General features: G+C 38.8%; 2 protein-coding genes across 8 annotated transcripts in view; both read right to left on the bottom strand.

The window, feature by feature from the left end:
• Positions 1-414: 414 nt before the first annotated feature.
• On the bottom strand, positions 415-9,273 carry LOC117288497 (3-hydroxyisobutyrate dehydrogenase, mitochondrial-like). Its single transcript, XM_033769377.1, has 8 exons — positions 9,174-9,273; positions 8,291-8,307; positions 7,581-7,834; positions 6,985-7,106; positions 6,163-6,296; positions 5,038-5,114; positions 4,639-4,795; positions 415-3,043 (listed from the first exon to the last, which is right to left on the bottom strand). The coding sequence occupies exons 1-8, from the start codon at positions 9,271-9,273 to the stop codon at positions 2,891-2,893; spliced, it is 1,014 nt and encodes a 337-aa protein (XP_033625268.1). The 3' UTR covers positions 415-2,890.
• Positions 9,274-11,383: 2,110 nt separating this feature from the next.
• LOC117287812 (transient receptor potential cation channel subfamily M member-like 2) overlaps positions 11,384-18,593 on the bottom strand; it is a 41,130-nt gene continuing 33,920 nt past the window's right edge. For all 7 annotated transcript variants that reach the window (XM_033768335.1, XM_033768334.1, XM_033768336.1 and 4 more), the window contains 9 exons: positions 18,331-18,457; positions 17,973-18,081; positions 17,437-17,591; positions 17,034-17,230; positions 16,331-16,417; positions 15,996-16,101; positions 15,597-15,740; positions 15,055-15,168; positions 11,384-12,395 (listed from right to left, as the gene is read on the bottom strand). In XM_033768335.1, coding sequence (XP_033624226.1) covers positions 12,279-12,395; positions 15,055-15,168; positions 15,597-15,740; positions 15,996-16,101; positions 16,331-16,417; positions 17,034-17,230; positions 17,437-17,591; positions 17,973-18,081; positions 18,331-18,457 — 1,156 coding nt within the window. In that variant the 3' untranslated portion in view covers positions 11,384-12,278. The remainder of the gene's footprint in view (positions 12,396-15,054; positions 15,169-15,596; positions 15,741-15,995; positions 16,102-16,330; positions 16,418-17,033; positions 17,231-17,436; positions 17,592-17,972; positions 18,082-18,330; positions 18,458-18,593) is intronic.

An 18,593-nucleotide genomic window follows, 5' to 3' on the forward strand; every position in this document is an offset into this window, starting at 1 on the left:
TCTAGAAAGGATAAAATCACAAGGGGGTAAGTCCAGCATTTTCAACAAATGTTGGTCTAGAAAGGATAAAATCACAAGGGGGTAAGTCCATGCAGCACAATTTTCATATTAATTTTGAGGCCACAATGAACAATGTCACAAGGGGTAAGTCCAGCATTTTCATCAATTTTTGGTATAAAAATCACAAGGGTCCTACTTCCTTGCATTATTTTGACTTTATACCAGTAGCATTTTAACTTACAAGTTTAAGTTTAACTGCTACAAAATAACACGCATGAATGACTGCCATTGTAGCTCTTGATGGTCATGACGATATTATTTACAATACCAATGGTTGTCATGACAACATTGACCACATCATTGGATGCTGGTAATCTGTCAATAAAAAAGGATTTCATTACCATGACAATATAATTGAATCTTTTGCTCATTTCCGGTTTAATCAAATGAACTTGTAAAATACACAAAGCATGAGACAAAAATAATTCCCATCATCCAGACCCACTCTTCATGGCTCTGCTTACTAAAAAATTATGTGCCTACAGTCAACCAATATCTGCTTCCAAGATTTGCATCAAATTTCAGCAATAGCTTCTAAAATTGAGAATGCATTGCAGATCTGCCAACTCTCAATGATCCTGCAGGAATTTCCCTGAAAATAAACAAATCTTTCTATGTTCTGATGAACAAATTCTTAAATCTCTCTGGTTAGGAGAATTTATGTCCTATCTGGTTGATTTACGAATTCTCCCTCATTGCAAGATACATATTTTGGCATCTTTGGGATTGCAACGCAAGCTAAAAACCAACAGTTCTCTTGTGTGAATTGGTCTGCCATTGTATGTGCTAATCTTCTTGTTTACAGAGCCATGAAACTGGGCAATTATATTTTCAACTAAATTTACGAACACTTAAGATTGTTCAATACCATAATTATAAAATCAATAAAGTCAATCAAGGCAACTTGTAATTGTCAAACTGTCTGACTTAAAATTGATGAAAACACTTCATTATTATTATTTTGCATAAAAATATGGAGAGATTTTGCATATGTATCTACAAGATTTCATACGGTTACAGCTGAAAATAAAAAAAATTCGACTTGAATAAAAAGTACAAATTCAACCTACGAGGCTTGCCAAGAAGCGGGTATCATAGGGGTGGGAATTTACACCAATAAATGAAAAGATGTTAAGTTTGGCCTGAACCGTACCTTGAATGCATTAACATAGCATTAAAAAATACATAATAGAGGTAGCCAAGTCCTAAATAAAATAATTCCCACAAGTTTGAAAGTGGAATTGAACCCCAACCTTCATCCTGCATGAAAAATAAACAAACAAAAAACAGTCTATACTACCTTTAAAATACCAAAGATTAGTTGTTAAAGATTAAAAGTAATTTTGTTAAACCCTGTTTTATTTTCACCCATTTTGCCATGTAAGTGTAACAAAATAGTAACTCAGTTTTGGAGAAAGATCAGGGCCTAATATTCCTAGCTACTCTAACCTAGTTTTGGTTTTCAATACCCCCTCCAATAATCTATTACTAAAACCATTAATTGACCCTGACCAAAAGCAAAGGCACCAACAAAACTGCAACTATCATCAGTTCAGGTACGTTTTCTACAAAACATTCACGTTTATATTGTGTAGCACTTCAAATTTGGCACACCTCAACTGACACATGACTTTGACAATTGTCTTGGAGGTGGAGGTGAATGATATTAGAATACCATTCCTTGAAAGTTTGGGACCATCATATCACGGCTTTCAATACCTGAGAGAGGAAGGTATAGTTCGTCATCGACCCACACAAAAGAGCCACAAAGCCTGGACTTGTAGGAAACATAAAATCTAACATTTTATTGAGATTGCAGCGTGCATTTTTTTCATCCAAACCTGATTTTAACAAAATGGCACATCTTGTTCAGCTGCTGTTTACAAAAATTGAGTTTAGGTTGACATTACTATACATGATGTAAAATTTACCATAAACTTGTTAGTATCTTGCCTGCCTGGAAATGCCAAGGAATGCCCAAGGAATGCCCAAGGAATGCCCAAGGAATGCCCAAAGAATGCCCAAGGAATGCCCAAGGAATGCCCAAGGAATGCCCAAGGAATGCCCAAGGAATGCCCACGGTCTCTCTTGGTTTTAAACAGGGTGGTATGACCAGTGCACAGTGTTGAGGTGAAGTGTTAAAGACAAACAGGTTTGATGAAGCCTGACTCATGTTTTTCACGAATTACAAATATCCTTGCCCTGCAATGAAAAACCTTGGCAAAACTTGCTTTGTATTTACTTTTATGTGAAGTATAAACAAAACGAACAATGCTTCCTTTGAAGTTAAAAGTCGGGTCATAGATTGGTTTGTGTCAACCCAAAGCTGAATTATAGACAGAATTATTAACACAGATACAATAAAAGTCACCTGTGAAAGTTTCAGTTGAATACAGTGTCTACTTGCTGAGAATGAGCAATCAGCAAAAATAATTGCAACGGTATTTACACCAAGAGCGTTGAATCTTCCACAACTAGCAAGGTTGACAGTGAGTACGAACCACATCTCTGGCTGCTGCATTCATGAACGTACATCACAGAAATGTCTACGATCAGTCAACCTTTAGAATTCTGAGAAACAAACCGCATGGTTCATTTCTCAGAACCATGCATCTCAGATTCATATGTTTTGGGAGGAAAAATATCCAAACCATAAATAATATATCGAAAGAAAAATCTTTCTCAAAATAGTTGATACTATCAACACACCTGCAGTGCTTCTTACAAGTAAGTTTTTATCAAATTAATTTTTGGATTATTTACCAATCTACGACCCAACCTTTCCAAGCTGCCATCTCGTCGAGTTGAGATGATTTCTTGGAGCAAGCAATCATTCTTCTTCTTTGAGGTATTGGTAAGCAGATGAGAAGTCTTTATGACTGTAGCCTTTATTACACATGACTCTGTAGATCTGATGAGCTAATGATCCTAGAGGTGTTGGTGTCTTTGTGTTGGTCGCAGCGTTCTGAGCTAAGCCGAGATCCTGCAAAGAAGATAAATGATTTTCAATCATTTTGTTGAATAGTTTTTCTTTCAATCTGAGGGAAGATGTTGTTATAATATATTATGTAATAGATCCAAGGCGCCTCCAAAGGGACTGGCACTGTGACCGGTAGGCATGAAGATACCTGTTATAATATATTATGTAATAGATCCAAGGCGCCTCCAAAGGGACTGGCACTGTGACCGGTAGGCATGAAGATACCTGTTATAATATATTATGTAATAGATCCAAGGCGCCTCGAAAGGGACTGGCACTGTGACCGGTAGGCATGAAGATACCTGTTATAATATATTATGTAATAGATCCAAGGCGCCTCCAAAGGGACTGGCACTGTGACCGGTAGGCATGAAGATACCTGTTATAATATATTATGTAATAGATCCAAGGCGCCTCCAAAGGGACTGGCACTGTGACCGATAGGCATGAAGATACCTGTTATAATATATTATGTAATAGATCCAAGGCGCCTCCAAAGGGACTGGCACTGTGACCGGTAGGCATGAAGATACCTGTTATAATATATTATGTAATAGATCCAAGGCGCCTCCAAAGGGCCTGGCACTGTGACCGATAGGCATGAAGATACCTGTTATAATATATTATGTAATAGATCCAAGGCGCCTCCAAAGGGACTGGCACTGTGACCGGTAGGCATGAAGATACCTGTTATAATATATTATGTAATAGATCCAAGGCGCCTCCAAAGGGACTGGCACTGTGACCGCTAGGCATGAAGATACCTGTTATAATATATTATGTAATAGATCCAAGGTGCCTCCAAAGGGACTGGCACTGTGACCGGTAGGCATGAAGATACCTGTTATAATATATTATGTAATAGATCCAAGGTGCCTCCAAAGGGACTGGCACTGTGACCGGTAGGCATGAAGATACCTGTTATAATATATTATGTAATAGATCCAAGGTGCCTCCAAAGGGACTGGCACTGTGACCGGTAGGCATGAAGATACCTGTTATAATATATTATGTAATAGATCCAAGGTGCCTCCAAAGGGACTGGCACTGTGACCGGTAGGCATGAAGATACCTGTTATAATATATCATGTAATAGATCCAAGGCGCCTCCAAAGGGACTGGCACTGTGACCGGTAGGCATGAAGATACCTGTTATAATATATTATGTAATAGATCCAAGGCGCCTCCAAAGGGACTGGCACTGTGACCGGTAGGCATGAAGATACCTGCTTAAAGAAATCAAACCAAGGGAGACTTTTATCAAATTGCTTACATAATTGGTTGGTGCACTTGGCTGCGGATCAAGAAGAAAAAACAAATTTCCCTGTAAAGATGGTGTAAATCAATATTCAACAATTATGTAAGAGCGCCTCTTGTAACCAGCTACATCGACCCATATGTGACCACTGCCCGAGATCAAAGGCGCCTAATTTTCCTAAGAGGGGAAAACCGGGAGCTCAGAAAAAAACCTAATTGCATAGGAGAACAATGACACATATGGCCAAACCAGGGCCAGGGTGGTGAGAGGCAAGTGCTTCACGCACAGGCCACAATTGTTAGCTTCTTTTTATAGAAAATTTGCCTTAAAATGAAGCTACCTTTGTCATGAGAGCTGTACTGAATCCACCCTTGTAGTTATTGCTGGAGGGGACCCCATCAAGCACCCCTGGTACTGGGTTATAGGTGTCACTAGACCAACTACGCCCACTACTGGTGTTTAAAATCTGGGCTAACATCATTGGGTCAAGACCTAACCTGTAAATGGATGGAGAGAATGGCACAAATAATCTTCAAAATCACTTTTAATGATCAGTCATTATGTACTAATTTTGGTTCAAATGCTTCTAATTGAGAACCAAGTTTTTTACGGCCATTAACCGAGCACATCATTCTCAGAAAAATTGCAACTTCAACAGAATATTTTGAGGCCTCGGAATGGAGAAGGTCAATGTCAAATCCAAAATAAATAATTGTAAAAACTGAAAGAACCCACATACCTGATGCCCAAATTCATCGTCTCTGACGTTCCTATCATAGCTATACCCAACATCATATTGTTGCATATCTTGGCCGCCTGGAAATATAAAAATAATCAAAAATGAAATAAGATGTACTAGTTCTCTCTTGATTTCCATGTACTTTTATGATCTTGGCCTTGTCCCCTATATGTAGCCCATCATGAATACAGATACCAATGTTATAACCATGAAGGTCAGTATATCGTCCCTCGCAGCATTCACATCTAAGACAAGACAGTCCACTATAAAGCCAACCTACCTGACCGGTACCCACTGGTCCAGTGTTGACTACATTCTTCCCCATGCATTGTAGGAGTTCCTTGGCTGCTTCAAACTCTTCAGGCTTCCCTCCAACCATGAAGGTCAGTATAGCGTCCCTCGCAGCATTCACACCTAAGACAAGACAGTCCACTATAAAGCCAACCTACCTGACCGGTACCCACTGGTCCAGTGTTGACTACATTCTTCCCCATGCATTGTAGGAGTTCCTTGGCTGCTTCAAACTCTTCAGGCTTCCCTCCAACCATGAAGGTCAGTACAGCGTCCCGCGCAGCATTCACATCTAAGACAAGACAGTCCACTATAAAGCCAACCTACCTGACCGGTACCCACTGGTCCAGTGTTGACTACATTCTTCCCCATGCATTGTAGGAGTTCCTTGGCTGCTTCAAACTCTTCAGGCTTCCCTCCAACCATGAAGGTCAGTACAGCGTCCCGCGCAGCATTCACATCTAAGACAAGACAGTCCACTATAAAGCCAACCTACCTGACCGGTACCCACTGGTCCAGTGTTGACTACATTCTTCCCCATGCATTGTAGGAGTTCCTTGGCTGCTTCAAACTCTTCAGGCTTACCTCCAACCATGAAGGTCAGTATAGCGTCCCTCGCAGCATTCACATCTAAGACAAGACAGTCCACTATCAAGCCAACCTACCTGACCGGTACCCACTGGTCCAGTGTTGACTACATTCTTCCCCATGCATTGTAGGAGTTCCTTGGCTGCTTCAAACTCTTCAGGCTTCCCTCCAACCATGAAGGTCAGTACAGCGTCCCGCGCAGCATTCACACCTAAGACAAGACAGTCCACTATAAAGCCAACCTACCTGACCGGTACCCACTGGTCCAGTGTTGACTACATTCTTCCCCATGCATTGTAGGAGTTCCTTGGCTGCTTCAAACTCTTCAGGCTTCCCTCCAACCATGAAGGTCAGTACAGCGTCCCGCGCAGCATTCACACCTAAGACAAGACAGTCCATATTTATTTGTTTATTTCATTAACTATTCCTGTAGGTGCATTTTGTCATTCAACATTGCCCTCCACTGAAGGGAGGGCCACAGACCAGGCCCCATTTTCATAGAGCTGTTAAGAAAATACTCAAGCAAAAGTTGAGTGGGGCACCAGTTGAAACAATGAACACTTTATGAAATTTTGGCTGGTAACCAGTTTTTTTAAAGCAATTTTTGTCTGTGCTTAGCAAGTTTGTATGCTTATAGACTCTATGACACTGAGCCTAGCTGTTTAAGCATATTTTCTGTGCTTACTATAGCAGAAAAGCAATCACTAGCAAATGTGTATTTTAACAATCCAGAAAATTTGACAGCCTAAATTTCTTGCTAACCTTTGAAAAGCAAGTTTCTCTAATATAGGTAGCACAAACATGTTTTGTGTGCTTAGGGTTAGCAGTGCTATGACTTGGAAACGCAGTAAGCACACAATCGGCTGTTAAGCAGCTCTATGAAATTAGGCCCAGAGAGTGAGGCCTTGTCCAAACTGGTGGTTTCTGCTACAGCTTAAACTGTTGCTCAAGTGTTGCTAAGGACATCCTAAACTTCAAAGCATGATGAAGTGGTGGTCCAGCCGCAGCAGTAGCTACAAGTTCGTGCCTAGCCGAGTTGCTATCGAGATTTCAGCATTCATTACTTACCACCAGATACTGGAGCGTCTAAGTACACAGCGCCTTTCTTGTCTGCTTGAGCAGCGACATCTTTTGCAACTGAAGGATCAATGGTGCTGCTATCAATGATTAAAGTGCCTTTTTTCACAGTTCTGAAAAAGCGTAAAAATTTTTTTTTAAAGGTGTGCTTAACATTTGTTAAGTTGAAAGAGTTCACAGATTTACACCAAACTAAAAAAATAGTTTAAAGATGATCAAGGTGGAAAGCTTGCCTTAAAATATTTTTGCTTGAAATACTTTAGTTCTTGCAAAATGAGTAAAACAATTAGGCTTGATCTTTCAAGTCTAAAATTCAGTTTTTTATTTAGTGATGGTTTTGTCACCCCATAAAACATCTTATTTATTGGAAGAGTAATTCATTTCAATTCGCTAGTTTCAAAACACACACCTCTAATAACACCATTAAAAATGTGCTACCATTATAGGTTGTCTGATTTTGATCAATATGAAAAATCTAGTGTATGGTTTAGGAAGTGATTTTTTTGCACATTTATCTTTTGCATGCTTCTTTTGATTGCATGGCAAATAAAATACGCAATGGTAGTTTGAGGATTTCCAATACTCACGATAGTATGCCATTCCTGCTGTTATACGCCTCAAGAACGTTGGGACTAGACGGTAACATGGTCACGATACGATCAACTTTCTCAGCAACCTCTGCTGCCGTGTCAGCGATCTGTGCACCCTTGCCTTGCAGCTCGCTGACAGCCTCTGGGTAAACGTCATGAACAATGAGCGGGTAGCCTTGTTTTATAAGGTTCTTGGCCATGTGGGCGCCCATGTTACCCAGGCCGATGAACCCAACAGGCGTCATGGAGGCCTGGAGAGGAAGAATTAAACAATCAATGATTAATAAATCAGAATTTACGAGGGTGGTCAGGTTGGCATACTGGTATCTTTCTTTGCCTTCAACCTCTAAGAATCATATCGGGGCACTGTGTGAGTTGGGTTTTCAGTCCCTACCTGACTGCATGGGTTTTCCCTCAAGGTTTTCCTCCCGCATCTAAAACTGAAACTTCTTCATTGTCTTCTCTGCATTGGGTTCTTGGTTAGTACAGTGATTAAGTTCATGTTTCTGAGGGTTCTTGGCTTCACAACAAAATTTAATAAACCATATGAAATTAATTATACCGAATTATGCTCAAAGTGCCAACCGAGACAAAGTACTCAGGAGGGGGGGGGGGACACCTAGGATTGTTACTCTCACCTACTGTACTAGAGGTCAAAAGGAGGTTGTATTTTTATTTATTTATAAAATAATCCGTATGAATCTCACCTTCTGCTGTGAAGACCCTGGTGGGAAGAGAGTAAAATATATCAGAAATTTGGAAATGACTAATGACAAACACCAATAATTGATGCAAACTAGACCCAGTAACTGGGGCGCTGTACTCCTTTTTTCGAAATTTTGACCGAGAATGTAAAAATTTCGAAAAAAGGAGTACAGCGCCCCAGTTACTGGGTCTAGATGCAAACTACATATTTTGTGTCTCTAGTCTAACATAATAAGAGTCTTAAATTCAAAACAATATCATTTGAACATAAATAAACCGATCGTCAGCCGTAAATGAAAATAGGTTCTAAAGAATTTTCATGATACGGCTGACGATCGGCTTATTATGGTCAATTAATATACGTTTGAATGTGTGTGTGTGTACTGTAAACATTGCTCAGGTACCTTTACTTTTAACCAAGGGCTGGGCCCAATTTCTTAAATTAGCTTGCAATGTGTACACTGTACTGTGTAGGTAACTTTAATCACAAAAACTAGATAAGTACAGCAGAAAAGTATGGCCTTAAAATAAAATAACAGAATAAGGTTACCACCACAAGACTTATGACTTAACATTGCTGTGACTGGTGCAGTTTTTTTCTGCCCAACAGCTTTATGAAACTGGGCCCTGGTTTAGTTTTAGTGTTTAACCAAACATCTCCATGAACCAACCATAGCGCAAGTCTGTCCTTGCTATTATTTTACTAATAATAGACAAGGGCCCCTACGTACGTATGACTAATGTACATGATCGCAGGAATAGTAAAGCGAATATAATACGGTGAACGTATTATTAAACAGAATGAATCCCGGTTTTTTTTACAGGAAATCGAAATGATTTATGCCAAAATAAATTATGTCAAGCAACAATGTGATGCTCATTTACCTGAAAAGCCTCTATGATTTTCATATCTCAGTTTCGTTTGGCCGAAAACAGTTACATTTTGCAGCACCCTTTGCGACGCGATCCTACACAGGGAAGCCATCTTGCATACTGTTGATGTTGGATGACCGTGTCATCGTGACCTCGATTGACCTCATCCAGGTCATGCATTATTCATTACAATAATCGACTGTGAAAAGTTCACACAGAAAACAAACAAATTTTGAACTTATTCATAATATTGTGCATAATTAGGCACTTCACTTATGAATTTTTAACAGAAACGTATAATAGTTTTAAAACAATGGATTTTTAAACAATTTTTGAGATTTGTTTTTACAATTGAAATCCTTGATATTTCCACAAAGTATTTGCAAATCATGAAGGACAAGAATTTAGGGCAATTAATTAATTCATCAATAAAAGTTGTTTGGGTTGGATTGACTAGAATGTCCGCAGGGAGCAAAAAATAATATAATTCCCCGGAAACATCTAGTGATTTTATCTGAATAAATAAAAACAACCTAAACACACACATCAGACAAAACCCAGCACACTTTAATATTTTATCATAAAGTCACGTTTTATTCAAAGTAGTATGTATACAGAAATATTGTTTGTACCATTATGAATTTATATAAGGCACTTTCTACTGTGAAATTACATGATGGAAAATGTGATATGGTTTTAATATTTTCCATAAAAAAAACTTTTTCCCCATACTCATCCTCTGGTAAAGGAAAAGTATATATATTCTGTTATACTGCACTCTAATTTTACTGCACTTCACTTGTGAGTTCGCATAATCGGCTAAATTTCCTGCCACTCATACGTGTTTTGTTTTTTTAAACCACTCAAATTGTTTCTAAAAAACTCCTCTCTAGAGAAAAATTTGAAGACAAAAACCTTGTAATATGAGGAAGCACTGTAGCATTATCATTATGATTTCCTTTCTTGGGGGAGGGGAGACACATCATGAGAATAACCTGGGTATGGCAATTCTTACGCACTTCAAAAACTTAAATGGCAACAAGTTAGCAATCCTATACTTAACAAAACTATCGACTGAGTTATGTCTAACTATAATAATATAATAACTATTACAACAAAACAAATAATATTTGTGAATTTTAATGGTATTTCATTACTTGAAAATGATTTCTTGTACGAAAAGTGTGAAACGCAATGGCAAATTCCATGGCAATTGGCAACTTCTTGAGTTGAAAAACAGTCAACAAAAAACCTTAATTTAAATAAGAATATCAGCTTCAAAGAGAAAATACATCTTAAATATTTTTTTAATAAACTGTATGTGAATTGATTACTGATGGTGGTATTTGCAAACACAAATTAGTAGTTTATATTTCAAATTATTTGCATTGATTATTATATGTTAAAATTAAATTTGTATTAATAATTGCATCATGATTATAACTTGAAAAGTACAAACTCAAAATCGGAAACGAAACTCCATCATCCTTTTTCCCAAAAGAGTAAGATTCTTCCAATCCTCAATTTTGTTCAGCCAGGATATATATAACAATTCCACCATGACCATCTTTTTACCATGACAGTTATGTGCAAATCGGTGAACATTATTTTCTATCTTACCAATGTGGTGCACAGCCTATAGGAACACTAAACAATAGCACTGGGTATTTTGTTGAAACTTTAATTTAAACTTTTATAAGCAATCCATTTCAATGACTATGCTTTTATGGCAATATGTGGTGTACATGGTACATAGACAAAACAATAATATAAAAGTAGCAGACACTTATAACGCGCAACACCTATAAGAATACACCCTACTGCGCATACGGACAATTTAAAATAAAAGAAACAAAAAATTCAAAATATTTCTTGTAATTGTGAAAACGAATCTAAAATAATGGAGCCTTTTGTGTTTAAAGGCAGTGGACACTAACTCAAAATAATTATTAGCATAAAACCTTACTTGGTAACAAGTATTGGGGAGAGGTTGATGGTATAAAACATTGTGAGAAACGGCACCCTCTGAAGTAACGTACATGTAGTTTTCAAGAATTGCTCGTATTTGATTTCAATACCTCAGATTTAGAATTTGAGGTCTCGAAATCAACCATCAAAACGCACACAACCTCGTGTTACAGGGGTGATTTTTCTTTCATTATTATCTCGCAACTTCGACAACCAATTGAGCACAAACTTTCACAGGTTTGTTATTTTATGCATATGTTGAGATACACCAAGTGAGAAAACTGGTCTTTGACAATTACCAATAGTGTCCAGTGTCTTTAATTTCAATGACACGGATTTGTCTTCAATTTACTGTTTTCTCATAACCTTTTTCTTGTTTTCTATTTACAAATATAAAAAAAATTCCCTTTCAATTTAAACGTTATATTTACACTTAATATTGAGCCCATAAGAGTATTAACATGTGAAGAAAATTATCCTTATAGAAAACAGTTGCATGTTTACAAAATATATCAACGTTGGATATAAAAGTGTTAAAGATAATTTCCACAGATAATTATGTTTTGTACAAAAACTACAAAATAAAACTATTACATATGATCCCGTTTGACATCCTGATGCTGATGTTCGCAATGTTTATTTACTCAGTGTTTTCAAAAGACCTGAAGGAAGAAACAATCTGCAGGCTACTTGGTTGGATTCGAACCCCCGACCCATGTCATTCTGGAGCTTGTTTCTTTACCACTTGACCACTGTGTGTAGTGTCAAGGGACCACATTGTGTGAGGGTATAAACCTGAAATCAAATCTTTATCCCTGATGTACTTTTTAAATCAATGAAGGCTGTGTCCGATTAAGCGACTCTGGCTATACAGCTAAGGCTACGGCTATGGCTGGATCACAATGTCATCATGCATTGAAGTATAGGATGCCCTTAACAACAGTCGCAGCCATATGTATAGCCAAAAATTTTGACCTGCATAGCCTTAAAACTATAAGTTGTTTATTCAATTTGTAAAAATCCGAACCAACACTTTTACTGGTGACTATTTAAAGGGAATTTTCATTTGTAGGGCATTTGGTTTTGGGACTGTCACTATTGAGGCTGTTGTGCCATGGCAAGTGAGGAAATATGAGTTGTTCTTTATGTTTAGAAGGCAGCATTGTGTAACTCGGCAACCTTCCTCAGCATTGCTTGGTGACTCGCAAACAGACGAATATTGGAGCTGACTCGTTGCCATCGAACACCCTGAGCGTCATCACCAGCCTGGGAGATTGGATGGAAAAAGAAAAACAAACTCATTCAAAAAATCTTAATGAGCAGGTATATCCCATCATAAATAATCTACAAAGGTCAGAGGTCATCTTTCTGAAGACGATCAGAGCATACTGATCGAAATGTTGAGTTGTCAATCACTGGTTCTTTTCAGAACCAATACTACTCAAAAGAGACTAAAGTCCGGTTTATACTTACTGCCAATGCCAATGCGATACAAAGTTTTACTTTAAAAATTTGCAGTGAATAATTCGCATCAGTTGAAATGTGCTCAACTCCAGCAAAATATTCGCTGCAAAAACAGAGACGCTTTACACATGGTGCTACAAGAAACCTGACTCCATTATACTCCCACCTTACAAAGCTTCAAATCCTATCCACAAGGAAACCTCATTCCATTATACTCCCACCTTGCAAAGCTTCAAATCCTATCCACAAGGAAACCTGACTCCAGTATACTCCCACCTTGCAAAGCTTCAAATCCTATCCACAAGGAAACCTCATTCCATTATACTCCCACCTTGCAAAGCTTCAAATCCTATCTACAAGAAACCTGACTCCATTATACTCCCACCTTGCAAAGCTTCAAATCCTATCTACAAGGAAACCTCATTCCATTATACTCCCACCTTGCAAAGCTTCAAATCCTATCCACAAGGAAACCTGACTCCAGTATACTCCCACCTTGCAAAGCTTCAAATCCTATCCACAAGGAAACCTCTATCCATTATACTCCCACCTTGCAAAGCTTCAAATCCTATCCACAAGGAAACCTCATTCCATTATACTCCCACCTTGCAAAGCTTCAAATCCTATCCATAAGGAAACCTGACTCCAGTATACTCCCACCTTGCAAAGCTTCAAATCCTATCCACAAGGAAACCTGACTCCATTACACTCCCACCTTGCAAAGCTTCAAATCCTATCCACAAGGAAACCTTACTCCATTAAACTCCCACCTTGCAAAGCTTTAAATCCTATCCACAAGGAAACCTGACTCCAATACACTCCCACCTTGCAAAGCTTTAAATCCTATCCACAAGGAAACCTGACTCCAATACACTCCCACCTTGCAAAGCTTCAAATCCTATCCACAAGGAAACCTGACTCCAATACACTCCCACCTTGCAAAGCTTCAAATCCTATCCAAAAGGAAACCTGACTCCAGTATACTCCCACCTTGCAAAGCTTCAAATCCTATCCACAAGGAAACCTCATTCCATTATACTCCCACCTTGCAAAGCTTCAAATCCTATCCACAAGGAAACCTGACTCCATTATACTCCCACCTTGCAAAGCTTCAAATCCTATCCACTAGGAAACCTTACTCCATTATACTCCCACCTTGCAAAGCTTCAAATCCTATCCACAAGGAAACCTGACTCCATTATACTCCCACCTTGCAAAGCTTCAAATCCTATCCACAAGGAAACCTGACTCCATTACACTCCCACCTTGCAAAGCTTCAAATCCTATCCACAAGGAAACCTGACTCCATTACACTCCCACCTTGCAAAGCTTCAAATCCTATCCACAAGGAAACCTGACTCCAATACACTCCCACCTTGCAAAGCTTTAAATCCTATCCACAAGGAAACCTGACTCCATTACACTCCCACCTTGCAAAGCTTCAAATCCTATCCACAAGGAAACCTGACTCCATTATACTCCCACCTTGCAAAGCTTCAAATCCTATCCACAAGGAAACCTGACTCCATTATACTCCCACCTTGCAAAGCTTCAAATCCTATCCACTAGGAAACCTTACTCCATTATACTCCCACCTTGCAAAGCTTCAAATCCTATCCACAAGGAAACCTTACTCCATTAAACTCCCACCTTGCAAAGCTTTAAATCCTATCCACAAGGAAACCTGACTCCATTACACTCCCACCTTGCAAAGCTTCAAATCCTATCCACAAGGAAACCTGACTCCATTATACTCCCACCTTGCAAAGCTTCAAATCCTATCCACAAGGAAACCTGACTCCAGTATACTCCCACCTTGCAAAGCTTTAAATCCTATCCACAAGGAAACCTGACTCCAGTATACTCCCACCTTGCAAAGCTTCAAATCCTATCCACAAGGAAACCTGACTCCATTACACTCCCACCTTGCAAAGCTTCAAATCCTATCCACAAGGAAACCTGACTCCAGTATACTCCCACCTTGCAAAGCTTTAAATCCTATCCACAAGGAAACCTGACTCCATTACACTCCCACCTTGCAAAGCTTCAAATCCTATCCACAAGGAAACCTGACTCCAGTATACTCCCACCTTGCAAAGCTTCAAATCCTATCCACAAGGAAACCTGACTCCAGTATACTCCCACCTTGCAAAGCTTTAAATCCTATCCACAAGGAAACCTGACTCCAGTATACTCCCACCTTGCAAAGCTTCAAATCCTATCCACAAGGAAACCTGACTCCATTACACTCCCACCTTGCAAAGCTTCAAATCCTATCCACAAGGAAACCTGACTCCATTACACTCCCACCTTGCAAAGCTTCAAATCCTATCCACAAGGAAACCTGACTCCATTACACTCCCACCTTGCAAAGCTTCAAATCCTATCCACAAGGTCAGGACAATTTGTTTTAATCAGGGCAACCACACATTTGAGAAAGAATTTGTGAACAATTGCTTACCTGTAATTCCAGTAGGCTGACTGAGGTTCCGTCTTCATCGTGGAAGTTCATGGCCACGGTCTCCATCCACGCATTGTCCGTGTTCCGGGGATCATCAACATACCCTTTATAGATCTTCAGAGATTCAAAGAAAATATCTCTATTTAAAGACAGCCACTAGACACTATTGGTAATTACTCAAAATGATTGTTATCATAAAACCTTACTTGGTAACAAGCAATGGAGAGCTGTTGATAGTATCAAACATTGTGAGAAACGGCTCCCTCTGAAGTAACATAGAAAGAGTCTTTGAGAAAGAGGTAATTTCTCACTCAAATAATAAAAGACTTCAGGCCTGAAGCCTTTTATTAGGTATCTGATGAAAGCACATCAACTTGAACAACAGGGTGTTTTTTCTTTCATTGTTCTATTGCAACTTTGATGACCAATTGTGGCCGAATTTGTCTAGTAGGGCAGTTTAGACTGGTACATCTTTTGAAACATATTTTCTTCCTTAATAAACTAGCTTAGTCAGATAATCTTTCCATTTTTCCATTTCTTACCTCCACACCATTGCTAAATAGATCTTCAATCTTCTTGGCTAACAAGGCAACCTCGTCCATTGATTTCTCCATTGATCCAAGAGCTTCTTCACCGAACTCTCTCTTGAGTGTGGCACTAACAACATCTCCTGGCTCAACCATACCCTGAACAAAAAAACAAACAAATAATAATAATAATAATGGACATTTGTAGGGTGTCATGTCTGTCAGAAAGATACTCCTGGCACATAGAACAAAAAAGCCAAGACGGAACAAGTGAGATTTTAAGTGAGTTTTCAAGTTGGATAGAGTATCTCTTAGTCTGAGGTTCAGTGGAAGGGCATTCCAAAGAGATTGACCAGCATACAAGAAAGAACAGTCTCCCCAAGTGTGTTAAGAACTACAAATAACAAGACTTACCCCTGGTATGGCCCACTGCTGATTATCCTTCCGCTGTACAGCAACAAACTCCAGAACCTTCTGTCCGTTGTCTTCAATAATTACGCCATCGGAATTCTTCTTCCATCTTTCATGAAATAAAAACCAACAACACTTATTAATAAAATAATAATAATAATAATAATACCTAATCTCAATGGGCTTAACACTAGTACCCTGGTCATTGGGCAATAACATTCCTTAAATCTTTCTCAGCTCCCTGGAGTGTACACAGCACTGAGCTGCCATATGGTGCTAGTAGCTTTTTCATACAGCTGAAGAAAACTCTTCAGATCTTGCAGAAGTTATAAACTAACCTTGTGACAATTGGATCTGCAGCGTGGTTGGGTCCAAATCGACCCAGCAGTCCGCGGCCAATCATCCCGGTGCGACCTCGTGGATTCCTGTGGAAATTGAGGAATGAAATAATATCAAGAATTCTTGTATCATCTTTAAAGTTCTAATACAAACCTTATTTTTTTAGTTTATAACAATTTCAATCTGATCGTAAACCTTGTAAATAGTTCTTCATAAACAGTTTATAATAGTTTCAGTACAATTATAAACTTCATAAACAGTTTAAAACAGTTTAAATCTGATTATCAATTTCACAACCTAGATAAGGTTGAATCTGATTACAAACTTTACAATAACAATCCTCCAGAGAAACATTTCTGTTGCACATCATCATAGTGTGATCACCAAAATTTGTTGACATTTGAAGAAATTGAGGTTGCACGATGTATTTATAGACATTTTAACAGATATTGAATTTGCTGTTATCATAAACAAGGACATACTTTCTCTTTTACAGACAACGAACAGGCCTGGAATTACATGCAGGCCACAGAGAGGCCTTGACCTTCATTGCTTCTAGTATTGGCCTTGGTGCCCCTTCAAAGGTTTCCCATTTGACTGAAAGATTTTCCAATGGAAGTGCCCTTTGCAAAATGAAAATGGCCTTGCATTTTTAAAGATGAAGTCCCAGGCCTGAACAAAACACTCCTAATTTGAACTTACTGTGGCACACCGTCCGTGACATTATAGTGTCCCATGAAACTCACACGGTCGTAGTTGACTGATTTGTCGAGCATGTTAAAGTTCAACATGGGTCTCTCGCTCTTAGAGTACTTGAGCAAGTCAATGTCGGCAAAATGTGGCAAGGCTAGAATGCTTTCGTGGGTGTAGCTGACTGGCTTGTAGAAATGAAAGCTAACCTGTGGGAGATTTGTTGACAAAACGTTGCACTGTTAAGGGTTTCTACTTTATTTTGTTTCACTTTATTTTACCATGCTATAGAAAAGAAAAAAAAACGTACATTGGATTCTATATATCTCCCAGGTGAGTTTTCCCAAGAATAAATCCTTGAGCAAACCTTCAATAGCAAAGGATGTGTGTGGGTATAAGGGGTTCGGGTACATACCTCCCAGGGTACCTTCTCATCGGGTACCGGGGACCGACCAATGGCAGTTCCGGGATAAGGACTTGAGCGTGCCTTATGATGGAGAGTTATCCCAAGCTCTTCTAGCGTTGATGGAACCTTTCGTTCCTCACTCTCAGAGGTATAGTTCTCTTCCACTGGTGTATGAAAAACAAGATCAAGAAAAACCTTATTACCACCAAAATGTTTCTCCTTCTAAGAATATTTCTTATTTTGATTAAAACAGCTTCCCTTCAGAAAAGTAATTAATAAACAATTAAGATCATACAAACACAAACATTTCAGAATGAGAAAGATGACTTTTGAGGGTGCTATTGTGAAAATTTTTTGGGGTGGGGGTGCCATTTGTAAAAATTTAAGTAACCGTGTAATGTCTCCATGTGTCCTTTGTAAATTCAGATGTAATTCGGAACTTGGGCTGTGAGTTTTGAATTTTATTAATAAACCAGAATAATAATGATAACAATATGATCAATCACTAAAAAAAACAGTACGTGAAAGGGTTAAATAAAACCTACCTTCTCTCGGCTTGATCTCTTTCAGCATTGGTGGACCTTCTAAGGATCCCAGTTTATGGTCACGAAGAGATGTTATAATCCAATCAATAGCCTGATTGGTCCTCTCCATCTAGGGTTAAAGGTCAGTCATAAAGGTTAGAGGTTAACAGTGGTCAAAATGAGTTCAACTCTCCTGAACAGCCTAATATGTCAAGTTGCTCTAATGCTTTTGGTTTAATGTCTTACTAACTTCTCAAGTCTGTTTAATCTTTACCTTATAGCATTCTAGTCAAGTGACACTAACTTCCTTTACCCTAGACTTTTGTTTGGTTTCAACCCCAGCCTTCTTAGAAAGTCACTGCAGAATCTCGGGTCTTACCTGGTCCTCCAGTCTATTCAATCTTTCCTCCATGGCCTTCTCACCAAGTAATCCTAAAGCTCTTGACGGCATCCCTGTCTCAGGATCAGCAAAGAGTTCTTCCATCTTCCCAAGTAGATCCTCAACTCTGGAAAGAAACCAAGTCTAAGATAAGAGAATGGATTTGACAATGCTGGCATGGCATGAATCATTATGAGATGTGTAAACGGGTTGATGAAAGTCATGCTGCATCTTGTACGGCAATGCACTTTATCTGTCAATAC

The sequence above is a fragment of the Asterias rubens genome, chromosome 3 (genome assembly GCF_902459465.1).
Source record: "Asterias rubens chromosome 3, eAstRub1.3, whole genome shotgun sequence".
Classification (NCBI taxonomy): Eukaryota; Metazoa; Echinodermata; class Asteroidea; order Forcipulatida; family Asteriidae; genus Asterias; species Asterias rubens.